The sequence below is a fragment of the Chrysochloris asiatica genome, unplaced genomic scaffold, assembly GCF_000296735.1.
Source record: "Chrysochloris asiatica unplaced genomic scaffold, ChrAsi1.0 scaffold00008, whole genome shotgun sequence".
In the NCBI taxonomy this organism is placed as follows: Eukaryota; Metazoa; Chordata; class Mammalia; order Afrosoricida; family Chrysochloridae; genus Chrysochloris; species Chrysochloris asiatica.
This window is the reverse complement of record NW_006408526.1, coordinates 7737005-7751814: the sequence shown is the minus strand read 5'-3', so window position 1 is coordinate 7751814 and position 14810 is coordinate 7737005. Positions and strand designations below refer to the sequence as shown.

General features: G+C 36.7%; 1 protein-coding gene across 1 annotated transcript in view; it reads right to left on the bottom strand.

The window, feature by feature from the left end:
- Positions 1-7860: 7860 nt before the first annotated feature.
- CNTN5 (contactin 5) overlaps positions 7861-14810 on the bottom strand; it is a 704421-nt gene continuing 697471 nt past the window's right edge. The window contains exon 23 of the mRNA XM_006833948.1: positions 7861-9155. Coding sequence (XP_006834011.1) covers positions 9052-9155 — 104 coding nt within the window. The 3' untranslated portion in view covers positions 7861-9051. The remainder of the gene's footprint in view (positions 9156-14810) is intronic.

The following is a 14810-nucleotide window of genomic DNA, read 5'->3' as shown; positions in this document are numbered from 1 at the left end:
GTCACTGTCTCTGGGCCCAGGAGTCCTCAGGTCTCATAAATCCAGGTTAGCTGGCCAACCAGGTCTCCACCTGGGTTCACAGGAGTCTATTGAATATGGTTGAACTTATCTCCCAACTTCATTGATGTTTTTCCCCCTCTTCCCCTTATCAGTGACCAGTGTGGTCACCAGCCAGATCACATGCCTGCTCATGTATTCCCTTTGAGTCTTCCTATCTAGAAACATGGTATGTTCTTCCATTTTGTAAGTTTCTTTCGGTTTCCCGTAGTAGTGTTTTGTAGCTTTCTTTGTATAGGTCCTTTGTGTCTCTGGTTACATTTATTCCTAAATATTTCATCCTTTGATTGGCGATTGTAAGTGGCATTACTTTCCTAATGCCCTTTTCAGTGCTGTCATTGTTACTATAGAGGAATACAACTGATTTTTTCTATTGATCTTATACCCTGCCAATTTACTGGACCTTCCAGTGATGTATAGTGGCTTTTTTACTGAGTCTTTGGGGTTTTCTATGTATAGGAGCATATCGTCTGCAAATAGAGAGTTTTACTTCCTTTTTGCCTATTTGGTTGCCTTTAATTTCCCTGTCTTGCCGTATAGCTTGTGCTAAGACTTTCTGCACAATATTGAATAGGAGTTGTGACACTGACATGTTATTTTTGATGATTAATGCAATGCCATTCCCCTTGCATTACCATTAACAACAATCCATATTACTGTCAGATCTAAAATGGTCAATACAATTCCATTTCAGCTCATTAATGCTTAGGATATCAGTCTTTCCATGTTCTGTTTTATTTTTGACAACTTTCAATTTCCCTGATTCACACTTGATACATTCCATGTTCTGATTATTAATGGATACTTGCAGCTATTTTTTCTCACTTTGAGTTGAGCCCCATCAGCAAATGAAGGTCCTGAAAGCTTTACTCCATTCATGTCATCAAGGTTAACTCTACTTTGAGGAGGCAGCTCTTCCCAAGTCATATTTTGAAATGCCTTCCAGCTTAAGGGGTTCATCTCATTGCACTACATCTGACTATATTTTGGTACAATTCATAATTCAATATTCAATATTCTGGTGCTATCTGACAGTGTTCCATGTTATTCATAAGGTTTTCAGTGGCAAAACATTCAGAAGAAGTCTTTGTTTTCTTCTTCCTATTTGTCTTAGTTTGGAAGCTCAGCTGAAACCTGTCCACCATAAGTAACCCTGCTGGTAGCCTAGTTTTCAGCATCACAGCAATAGGCAAGCCACCATAGTTCAACAAACTGACAAAAGTGTGGTAGCTGTTTTATATAAAAGCCAAATTGACACCACCCAACAACAACCTTTTTGTTAATTATTATAATAATATTGTAGCTATTTTATATCATTATTTTAAGGGAAATATTTTATTAGGGGTTATAAAATAGTGCTTTTTCAAATATTGTGTTCAATCAACATTTATTAAATAATATTTTTGGGTAAAGAACTTTCCTTATCAAATAAAACTATTGGGTTACTTTGAAAAACACTTCATTTAGGACAGGCATCTATAATAAATGCTAAATTCTTTTCTTTTATTTGCCAATGTTCAAAGTAAGGACTTGTGACCTGGCTACATTCAATGTTAATAATCAGTTCTTTATTTTATTTTTGTTTGTCTCTATTTTTGGAGTATCATTATAGACTCATGAAATTGTACATTTGTGGCATTGTGGTATCAGCGCTGGACTGCAAACCACAAGGTCAATATTTCAAACCCACCAGCTGCTCCTCAGAGACCTTATATAGGGTCACTATGGCATTTAACAGGAGTCCTGTTGTGGCACTGTGAGTTAATGTGCCAGACTGCAAAGTCATTTGAACTGCATGGTTGGCAGTTCAAGCTTACCAACTACTCCTTGGAAACCCCATACAGGGTCGCTTGGGTCGGAATCGATTGGATGGCACTTAACAACAACAATGGCACCTAACAACAAATGAGTTTTCATCCATTGTACCCATCATTCTGTTTGATGTTTGTATTGTCCTGTTTGGGGTTAGTAAGAATGTTTTCAATCTGAATCTTTTGTTCATTTATTATTGACCCATTAGTCTTTACAACTTCCTTGTTTTCTAACTAGTAGATGATACAGACTTATTGTATACATTTCCTATCCCAGAATGCATATTAACTATTTCTCGCAGCATCCTGACTCCCTTTAACAGGTAATATTGTTCAGTGTGTTTCCCAGATTACACATTTTGCTGCAATATTTAGGCAGCATGAATCAAGAACAAATGAAGTGAGGAAAGAAAGAATAGGATGCAAAATAAGGAAATGGGTTGTATATCGCTTTACACTAAGCTTCAGTGGAACCACTTGCTTATAAGATACATCTTCTTGGACATGTCGGACATCTCCAGGAAAAGCATATAAAGAAATCACTTTAAAACATCTGCAGGAGAAATGGTCCATCCTATCTCTTATTTCTCACTGATGAAAATTCATTTCTAGAGAAATGAACATTTTCTACTTCTGCAGCATTGAATAATTCAGCAGCCAGAACTTCGGCCTTCCCCTGTGACATTAATGTGAGTCCAGAAATTTCAAGAAGAGTCAGAACTGTATTGGTATGTCTGATTGGCCTGGCATTGATAGTGTCAGTGTCAAATAAGGAGAAACAGGGGAGGTTATTGCTTCAGGATGAGAAAATGTTTGGTTCTAGGCATTGAAATTAGAAGCTCTGGTAGCATAGTGGTTATGAGTTGGGATGCTAACCTCAATGTCAGCATTTTGAAACTACCAGCTGTTACATGGGAGAAAGATGAGGCTTTCTGTTCCCATAAAGACTTAACAGCCTCGGAAACCCTATACAGGTTCACTGTGAATACGAACTGACTCCACAGCACACCGCCACCAGGCATTGAAATTAAGTGGACTTGAAAAGAGTTGGTCTGCTTGATGACAGCTGAGGTGAATTAATAGTTTGAGGGTCTGGGAGGCAGGCAAGACTAAGAGAACTGGAAGAGGTACATAAGATGTGGTCTAGAAACTCATGATATTTAAAAATCTAATTTTAAATATCAAGAATAACTTTTTTCAGAATTTCTCCTTTAATCTTAGAATGATTTAGAAAGATCTTTGCAAAAAGATACAAATGTAGACAGTAAAAACTAGGCTGTACTAATTTGGACAGTGTTAAGGAGCACATGTCATTCCCATCACATTCAGACATCTATCCACACCTAAGTGCAAGGGAGGCTGGGAAATGTGGTTTGGTTGAATTTCCAGGGAGAGGAGGAAATAGGTTTGGTGAGTTCGCTGCTGCCATCCAGGTAATGTTTAGCACTGCAGTATTTCTAAAGTATTATTGTGTGGCTCTCTTAAGTAGTCATATGTTCATGTCAAAGGTTGATATGTAATATGCCACAGAGGCAGTGATGCACAGATATACATGTTTGGAAAGATACAGGATTTTCTAGTAACTGCCATGAATTTAATTCCAAACTTAAAAACAGATGAAGCAACAAATTAGGAAATAGACAGTTTCAGAATATTTGTCAGGGCTGTTTATGTGTTATAACTGAGACACATGTAGATAAAACATGGGTTATTAAATTCTTATTCTGTACTCTGGCATTTGGGTCAAAAGGATATTGCTACTTTTCTGTAACTTGGCAGTTGAAGAAGTATAGATTAAAAGTATGGAGTGATTAATTTCCTTATTAAAACTCCAGCTGAATTATTCTCTATGCCATGGAGCAACCAAATATTTAGTGAACTTTGTTTTGATCTATTTAATATGTTGTTGTTGTTGGTGTGCTGTAGAGTTGGTTCCAAATCATAGCGACCTTGCATTGGGTTTCCGAGACTGTAAATCTTTACAGGTGGAGAAAGCCTCATCTTTCTTCCATATTGTTGTTGTTAGGTTCCATCGAGTCGGTACCCACGCAAAGCGACCCTATGCACAACAGAATGAAACACTACCCGTTCCTGGGCCAACCTCATAATTGTTGCCAGCTTGAGCCAATTGATGCTGCCACTTTGTGAATCCATCTCACTGGGGCTCTTACTCTTTTTCTCTGACCCTCCACCTTACATGATGTTCTTCTCTAGCAACTGGTCCCTCCTGACAATATGTCCGAATATGATAGATGAAGTGTGACTATCCTGGCCTCCAAGGAATACTCTGGCTGCACTTCTTCCAACACAGATATGTTTGTTCTTTGGTAGCCCATGGCACTTCCAATATTCTTCTCTAACACCATAACTCAAAAGCATCAATTCTTCTACAGTCTTCCTTATTCACTGTCCAGCTTTTGCATGCATATGGGGTTATTGAAAATATGATGGATTGGGTCAGGCGCATCTTAGTTCTCAAGCTGACACTTTGTTCTTCAACACTTTAAAAAGGAGAATATTGAAAGTGCCATGGGCTACCAAAAGAACAAACGGGTCTGTGTTGGAAGAAGTGCAGCCAGAGTGCCTTTTCACTTTATTACATATTATGAATGTTAAGCATGCACAAAAATAGGGAATAGTATAACAGATACCCACAGACACATTACTCACCTTCTAGAATTAGTAATACTCTGCTACTCTTGTTCAAATAAATGATCAATTCACACTGAAATTTCTAGACTAAATTAAAGATGAAAGGTTTTTAATTTTAAAAAAAAGTTTATATCTCTTTTATCCTGAAATTTGCTTTTCCATACTTTAAATATTTGTTTGTACTTATATGCTTATATAATAATAAAAAAGATAATGCCAATGTTGCTACTAACAAGATGATCTGTGACCTTATTTTTTTTCCTTTGGATACTTGCCTGACTAGGAGTATACTGTCAAAATACTGATTTTAAATACTCATCTGTGTGGCGCTGAAGGATAAACACTGGACCACTAACTGTAAGGTAGGCAGTTCAAACCCACAAGCTGCTCCTTGGAAACCCTATACAGGGTTGCTATGAATTGGATCCAACTTGATAGCACTTAACAACAACTACTACATGGTTATCATTCTTCTATATATATATAAAAAACTCTAGAAAGACTTTATCTTATTAGCCACTTGATTGATATATAGTTAAGTTCCTTTTTTTTTTGGTATTTGTTTGTATTTTGTTTTTTTCTTTTGGTTTAATTTTTAAAAACAATGCAAAACATTTCTACAGTTCTGAAGTAAAATCTATGAATTAAGGTATATTTGGGAAGATCTTGCTCCATATATTTGTTCCCATATCCCATTCTCTCCCTCCTCAGTGGATAGCCATTTTTAGTAGTCTTTTATTTTCCTATTTATATTTGAAAATATTAGCAAACATATATATGTACATTTGTGTTTTCCCAGTTCTTGCACAGAAGAGAGTAAATTATATTACGGTTTTGCATATTATTTTCCTCCTTTAACATTGCGTACTTTGGTAGTCTGTCATAGGGCTAGATTCCTAGAAACAAAATTGCTAGGGCAAAGAGTAAATACATACATTTCACTAGATGTTGGCAGATTTTCATTAATAGGGTTGAATCATTAGATTCTAAAAAAAAATTTCCCTAGTCTCTGACCAACTGAATTAGAATTCTAAAGTTTGGATTTTGGGGTGATTCAGATGATGGTCCAGTTTGAGAAAACCATTTTAAAGGAAAGTTTAAGGCCAACAGTAAATTAAATCCAACTGATTTCTGACTTGCAGTTTGTTAGGTACTCTCCTAGGCAATATAATATTGTGTCCTTGCTATTAGTGTTAACTATCGTTGAGTCGATTCTTACTCATAGCGACTCTGTATAGGGTTTCCAAGGCTTAAGGTGCTAAGAGTGAATAACTCTATGAGATGTGTACCTGGTTTGATTGGGAGAAACCATTTCTAATAAAAGCAGAGGTATGGACTAAACAAACTCTTTACAAACCTTGCTTAATGAGCTCAGATTTCTTGAGAAGAAGTACTTATCTTTGATTGCATTAAAAAAAAAAATCTTTCTATGATGTAGCTTCAAATCCTGGTGTGGTGCTGTGGGATAATGCACTGGGCCAAAGGTCAGTTTGAACTTCAAGGTCAGTGGTTCAAATTCACCTCCTCAGAAACCCTATGCAGGCTCACTATGACTTGGAACTGACTTGATGGCACTTAACAACAATTAACATCAACACCATAGAAACTGGTAGTGTAGCGGATTAAAAGTTAGGCTGCTAGCCAAAAGGTCAGCAGTTCAAAGATTCCAGCTGCTCTGCAGGATAAAGGTGAGGCTTTTTGCTCCAATAAAGATTTACAGCCTCTGAAACACTGTACAGGGTCACTATGTATCAGAACCAACTCCATGGTATACTACCACCAACACAGGAATTATGGAGATTTTGTACCTAAAATGATAATAGCACACAGAATACTAATATAATGATATGTTAGTACTGAAATTGCTACAATAATCATGAGCATTCTGTGGTTTGCATTAAATAAATAATTCAATTCATTAATTGACAGGAGAGAAGATAAAAGTCAATAAAAAGAGAATTATTTATTAAAAAGGTCTAATGTTACAAGAACAGTACACAGAACTATTATCTGACTGTGCCTTCCACATGGTATATACCATTATATATAGTATATATACAGATTGTATACAATATATTAACAGTTTGACATGGGACCCACAGTACCTTCATTTTGGTATGAAAAACATTTGCTTTCATGAAATTTCTAATTATGAGGAATTTTTAAAATTTAAATACTTCAATTGACATCATATAAAAATACAGTCTCTTTTGTGACTTAAGACTGTGTAGTTATTAACCCATCCAGGAAAAAGCTTGGCCAGTACTGCAGTTGAAAAATATTGTACCTTATAAGGAAGTTGTTTTGTTTTCAACAAAGTAACAAATATGTAATACATAAGTACATACACATTTAAAACCTATTCATAAAATAGGATTAAGATGCAAAATACATATTCTGTGCATGTTGAATAAAACATCCTATATCTGCAATTCCTGTAGCAATACAACATCAGACATTATGTTTCTTAAATATTCTGCCAGATATGTACTGTCCTATCCATCAACTATTTGAAAATCTTTATTAATTTGAATTTGTCACATATTGACATTACATTTTCCTGGGATGTGTTTTATAAGGGCATTAATTATAACTTGACTTGACGGCACTTAGCAACAAGAACAAAGTCTGGTATGGAGCATTATGGAAAGAAAGAAAAGGGTTTGATTAATCAAATATGAAGTGAACATTATTGCCCATTCATTTATATTCTTGATACTTTTTTTTTTTTCAGCTGTACAATTTCTACTGTAAGCCACACCACATCAGGGGAGAGAATTTGCCTTTTCTGATCGATCTGTCTGCAAAGTCCAACCTCTGCCACTCTAATGGAGATGATCATTGTCATTTACAGCCTCAAATGTTCACCCAGAATAGTACTTTACTCTAAAAATCTGACAACTAATACAGTCTTTTAAAGTACTTTTTGTCTGTTTAGAGGAGAACTTAATTTCCCCAAAGGGAACTGGTGACCAACATAATAATTCTGCTGTGCTTCTCAAGACATCTTTTAGGATATTTAGAACTGATTCTACTATGAGTAACATTTAGAGCCAGCAATTTGATCTCAGTGTCACTTTATTTTTCTTGTTATTAATGATACAAGTAGAATGAACAGATTTAGATTATTTAAAAGAAAAAAGAGCGACTACTTTTTGTTCTCATATTAGCATTAAATGGAAAACTGTAGTTTCTCCGGGCCTTTTTTTTCTGGTAATAGTTCTCTCTTTCAGGCATCTTCATATGTATAAGGCCACCTCTGGCACATTCTCCATTATTGTTAGAAATGTCATAAGATATCTTCATATAGAAACTTTCACTTTTGCTTTCCAACAACTACTTACAAGAACATATGAGGAATTACCTCCCAAGCCATGGAATCCAGTGGTGCATAGCTGGCTAGACTTGCTGAAGCCAAGCTTCCACAATTTACTTAACCAAGAGGATGTCTTTATCTTAATAGTTAAGACTTTGTAAGTGGTGATATATGGGCTTATTTCAAAAAATAAAAATTTATTTGTTATGCTTGAGCCATTTTAATAGGCAGACTATATGTATATTTGTATATTATTTGCACAACTAATTTTGGTTGTTCTTAAAATTATTTGTAATTAAAAGAAAATCTTGGATTGAATTCAGCATCCATTTTGGCAGTGTTGGGGAAATGGAAAACCTCTGTCCTATATTAATTTCATTTTAAGTTAACATCTGTGGCAGCATGTCAGTATCCGCAGTTTTTAATGATCATATACTTTTTTGTGTGTGACTTTAAACTATTTTTTTATTATTAAAAATAAACATTTACTGTATTTGCAGCTAAATAACATAGTACTTGAGGAAACACAATAGCACTTAAATTCATTTGGACTCACCTTCTATTTACCTTGCACTAATGTAAATGGCTTATTCCCTACCCTAATAACTTGCTCTAGGGATGCATATGGAATAGCATATTGACAAATCTTGCTATTTCACTATGCAATCATACAGTATTTTTCCAGAAAGCATCTCATGTACTTATCCTATAATGGACCACATAACTGAAGTATTTTTCATATCTCCCACAGGTTTGTCAAATTGGAATCATCAGCTGAAGGGAAAATGAAAAATGCTATACTGAGAGTCTTAAGAAAAATTTCATTTAAAATTTTATATTTGTGTTTGAAACAGATCTATTAGAGACCACTTACTTAACAAATGGATGGCACACACTCAGTCAGCAGATAGAAAATCAAACCCCAACATTAAAAAAGTAAGGAATACATTTGACAGAAATTACCTTTGCTTACAAAAATTCATTACATACAATCTGCATATTTTTATTGGACCAAGAACTGTCCTTCTCATTTACAAAAACCAAAGAGAAACCTGATGGATAAGTAACATTCCCTCCAACCTCCTGTAAGTGCATCATGTGTAGTCCCAAGTTTTTAAAGCTCATCTCAAAGTCCTGGTCTTTCCACTTCCACTACACTCTATCCACTGCTGTTGTCAAGCTCATGGAAAGAAATATAAACCAAGCCTGCAGTTTTCACCAAGAGGTTGAAGAGATCATCAATGCCAAGAGCAATGTTACTGATGATGAGGATGTGGATAGAGTGTGGAGGGTCGACTGGGCACTTGTGATTTTTCCACCTGTGAAAAAAGAGAAATTAGTTTGGTTTAGTTTGGGTTAGGAAAGAGTGATTTTTAGCTACTTAAGCCAATTTTTAGATACGTAAGCCCAACACTGGTCCTGTGTCTTATGAGAACGTTGCTCATACAAAGTAAGGCATTACTTGGGGTTCCTAGAGCTATATGGAAGGCAGACTTATATGTGTGTTGAGAAGGACATTGAGCTATGACACATCTAACAAACATATCTATTCTGGAGATTTAGCGCAAATTTCAGCAATTATGTACTAATGAAATGTCCCAAGTCTAAGTATGAAAAGCAAACAATTCCTATCATTTACACTTCAGAAAATGGAGCAAAAATAATTGACAAAAGTTTGTGGCAACATGCATTCCTAACTTAAATACTTCACTTAATTTTTCAATTTAATAAAAATAGTAAACTGGTTCTTTGATTGACTAGATTTCCAGTTGATTAGATATAAATTATATACTCCCCTGCCAAACTTAGTAAAGGGGAAGCATCTTTTATCATTCTTACTTACACCTAGGGGAAGCTAGCTCTTCTGGAGACCCAAATAATGTACAGTTAATGCTAATGTACTGAAATAGTCATTTGCTAACAATCTGGAGTGATTAATGGTAATGGTAGCTTCATACAGCCACTAGACACTAACAAAAGGTGTCTGAAGTCTTTTCAGCAAGACTGATATTTAATGTGCCTTATTATGTGCTTTATACTGTTATAAGCCTTTTGTATGCATTACCGTATTTGGTCCTGACAACATTCCTACACATGAGTACCACTACTTATCCTTCTGTTGCAGATGCCAGAACTGGGGCTTAGAGTTAAACTTCTTAAGAGTCAGGGTCTAGCAGAACCAGATGTTTTTATATATTGTGTCTCTCAGACCAGTGATTATTGCTTCTGTTAAGTGTCGTTGAGTCACTTCCAACTCATAGTAACCCTGATAGGGTTTCTGAGGAGTGGCTGGTGGGTTTGAACCACTGATCTTGCAGTTCAAACGACCTTGTGGTCCAGTGCTTATCCTACAATGCCACATGAGTGATTTCTCATGGTTAAAACCTTAATATTCCTAGTACTAATAATATAAAAACACCCATATTTTAGAATTACTCTTCTATCAAGATATATTCTCTGGTCAGATTGAATTTGAGATTTTTTGGTGATTTTATTACAGAGATAAAGTCTAAATTTACTTTCCAGATGCTTACTTAAAAGCTGAAGAATCATTTGTTTGGTAAATCACACACACAAAAGGCAGCAAATCTTTTTTTTTTTTTTTTGAAAAATGTTCGTAACTAATGCACTAATAAAACCTATTAATCAGCATATTGGAGAATGTTAAATTTATTTTCACTTGCACAAAAGTGTGTGGCCACATGTGAGCTATAAGAGAGACAAGATGAAAAAGCCCCACTGAAGTGGTGTGAGCATGCTTAATAAATAAACACTGTGAAAACATCTTTTCTATTTATTGTGAGTAGCTGGGTCCTTGTTAAATCAACTTACATGACACTTTTACAAAAACAGCTCACTTTCAGAATGCTAAGTAGAATCTCTGTCTCGAATCTCACATAAAATCTACAAAATGAAAGCATATTAGTTTGGTATATCAAAGAAAGAAGCAAAACAAAACAAACCACTGAACTAGGTCCTAGGGCAAGCTATAAAATGAACTAGCTAGTTTTCACTTAAAGTCATTTAACTTCTTGGGCTTTTGGTTTTTGAAAAGTCATGGCTCTGAAACCATCCATTATTCTGATTATTTGGACCACAAGGTCTGTTTGAACTGCAAGATCAGTGGTTCAAACCCACCAGGTGCTCCTTGGATACCCTATACAGGGTCGCTATGAGTCAGAATCGACTCGACATTTAACAACAAGGTAGGCAATACTTAGGGATTCTAATTTATTGAAGCTAAGGAAATGGGTTGCATTAGACAAAATGTTAACTATAACATAAAAATTATCCATTTTCATGGACTAGAAGTTAAAAGCTAATTAAAATATAAATGAGAGAATCAAAATCTATATAAGTACTTAGAAGCTTGAGGCTGACTTTATTCAGATGATACTGTAGAATCTGACTGTGCTGAAAGGAACCCTAAAGGGTCTGAGGATAATGAAGTACCTAACTCATAGAGTTGCTGGAAGAATAAAATGAGATAATATATGCAAAGCATCTACGGTAGTAGCAGGAACTTGATCAGTGCATAGTAAATACTGGCTGTATTATTATTAGAAATTTGAGACTTATGAAGAAAGCAAAGAGAAGAGCCATCAACTTGTTCACTTTTCACAAATAATCTTTAGTTTCTTAAGTTGCTCTTGAAAATTTAACATCTGCATCTTATCATTTCAATTGTACACTAATAAATGTAGACATTACTACCTCTCTTGTTCTTGAAACTGCACTTTTATAAATGAATCATAAAGTGTATTGAGTTTTTATGCAGCCACAAATATTTAAATCCTTAGTTCTTTTTGCCTGAAAATTTGAAAACAGTTACAATTTCCCCACCTTACGTTTTATTCTTAACTATTCATTTTGAAATAGTTTTGGTGGTGGTTATGTGCCCGTGGAGTTAATTCCGACTCATAGCAACCCTGTACAGGGTTTCCGAGGCTGTAAATCTTTACAGGAGTAGAACGTCTCATTTTTCTCCTGCGGAACAACTGGTAGTTTCGAACTGCTGACTTTTCGGTTCACAGTCCAATTCGTAACCACTAAGCTACCAGAGCTCCTTTTAGACGTACCAAAAGATTGTAAGTAAAAGGCATCCACCCAGATTTCCCAAAAGTCAACATTTTATCATTCTTGCACTATTATTCTGTGAAAGTAAGTTGAAAACTTTATGCCTTTTATCCACAAATTCTTTAATGAATTTCCTAAAATGTAAGAACATCTTATTTAACCACAGAGAAAATTTCAAAATTTGGAAATTAATGCTGATATAATAGTTTTAAGTCCTGGTATGGCACTATAGAATAAGCAGTAGATTGCTAGCTACAATGTCAGCGGTTTAAACCCATCAGCTGCTCCTCACAAACCCTATGCAGATTCTCTCTGAATTGCAACTGAAGCAATGGCACTTAATAACAACAACATCCTACATTATTCAAATGTCACTTATCGATCCAATAATGTCCTTTATCTCATCTTGTCGGTTTCTATTTTTTTTTAAATTTTTTTCGTGTGAATTATGTGTTACTTTACATGGGTGAACATTATCTTTACATTCATCCTATTGTATTTTGTTTCATTGCAATGATCACAATCCCCTGCATGCATCATCAAGAAATCAAAGAGTACACCCCACACACCTGCCCCAGGCTGCCAGCCCACAGCTCCTCTCCCTCCCTGACTCCAGAGTTCCCAGTCACTTCTTCTGTCCACGTCTTCATCTCTGCCTCTCCAGACAGGGTCTCTCACTTTGCACTTCAATTTTCTCCCTAGATAGTTCCAAGGATATCCACTCTTGGATTTCAAAATCAGCCACTCCTCTCCTTTTGTTACCAAATATTTACATTTACCTTTCCAACACTCACAGTCAGACCTGATAGCATTCATTCCCTATTAAAGCACAGGAGTCCTTTCCCCCCTCACCTTTTATCAACCCCATCCTGACAGGTCGGAAACAATTCAGTGGAGATCCTACACTTCCATGTATCTTCTGGAGCTAGGTTCCCTCTTGAAAGCTTGTAAGCCAGTCATTTCTTGCCTTAGTAGTCCCCCCATTATGGGGAGCCAATGTCTAAGTTCCCCATCCTTGTCGACCCTGTGTACCAATGGGGTGGGAATGACCTTTACTGTAAAGATTTGCCAACTCCTTTGTCATACTGCATCCGCAAGCATAGGTTAAGATCATCCACTTGTAGTTGGTTACTCTTTTTTTTTTTTTTTTTTTTTACCTCTTCTTTCTTCCTGTAGTCCTGTTCTGATCATCCAGCCATTGATGCCAGGTCAAATGGGCACTATCTGCAAGTGTGAGTGTTCTTGTGCATCTCCCCTCACTTCATATCAGCTGGATACTTCACACTCCATTCTAGTCCTCTGGGGCCATGTCCCTGCCCCTGGGCCCAGGTGTCCCTACATCTCATCAATCTAGGTTAACAGGAGTCTACTGAATGTGGTCAGACTTAGTTCACAACTTCATTGCTGTTTTTCCCTCATTTCCCCTTATTGGTGACCAATGTGGTCAGCAGCAGGACCATATGCCTGCTAGTGTATTCCATTTGAGTTTTAGTCTTGGAAGAGGGTTTGCCTTGAGGGGACCTGATCACTGTCTTGATGGCTCCCTGGAAAACAACTTCCTTGTTCTTTCAGTAGTCAATTGGACTGCTGTTATTGTTTTTTTATTTTTCCTGCTGGTCTTTCTTTCAAGAAGTATCTTCTGTTCTTATAGATGCTCCAGACTGGTCTGCTTATCCTTTCAAGTGGAGATGTCCCACCTCAGAAGATTCTGGATGGGGATCAGGATTTAATCTATGGTCTTGTGCAATGCAAAGGCTCTGCAGGGAGCCTCTTTCACAGGGCAGGTTCTAGCCCCATTTTAGGTATTCAAGTCAGTTATAGGCTAAAGATGGATTTACAAGCTTTCTCTGGTGATGTTTCTGGCTATTCCTCAACCTCTCCTTCAAGGATCTATTTTATAATAGTAGGCAAGGGAAGGATACAATCAAGATGGCAGATCAAGTAGACGTGCAGTGAGGAGCTCCATCACTAACAACACAGAATACTGGGCCAAGCAGGTTCTGGGGATGGTGCAAGGACTCTGAACCACATAAAAAGGAATATTTAGAAGATTCGAAGGTTTACAGCCAGGGGAATTTTTAGGAGAATCAAGAAATCCATTGCTTTCTAATTCAAGACACTCAGCTACCCCCGGAGCCGCCATCTTAGGAGAGAACATGTGGGGGAAGGATCAGAACAGCCAAGAATGCCTGACAGAACCGAGGAGATACAGGTGTGGACACTGATTTTTTTGGTATCTGTCCATTATTCATTGGTCTCTTGCTGACTGTGCACCTCCATTCTGGTAACTAGAGGGGATACCTGAGCGATTGGATACCCCACCCACACCTCTGGAGGGTTCTACTACGCACATGCACAGATCTCCCTGAAATTTAAAGTGACAGTTTCGACATAAAACCAAATGGCCACCACTCATCTGTCTGTTGTTCTGTGGTGCCTTGTGAGTTGCTGTGAATCTGAGGGCTATGTCACTGGTATTGTAAATAACCAGTAGGGTCACCCATGGTGGACAGGTTTCAGATGAGTTCCAGACAAAGACAGACTAGGAAGAAAGAGTAACAAACTACTTCTGAATCATTAGTCACTGAAAACCTTATGAATAGCAGAGAAACACAGTCAGATACAGTGCTAGGATATGAGCCCCTAAAGTTGGAAGGTAATCAAAATGTAACTGGGGAAGAGATGCCTCCTCAAAGTAGAGTTGACCATGATGATGTGAATGGAGTTAAGCTCATTTGCTGATGGGGCACAACTCAAAATGAAGAGAAACAGCTGTAAATATCCATTGAAAATCGGAACATGGAATGTATGAAGTATGAATCTGGGAAAATTCGAAGTTGTCAAAACTGAAATGGAATGCATAAACATCGATATCTTAGGCATTAGTGAACTGAAAT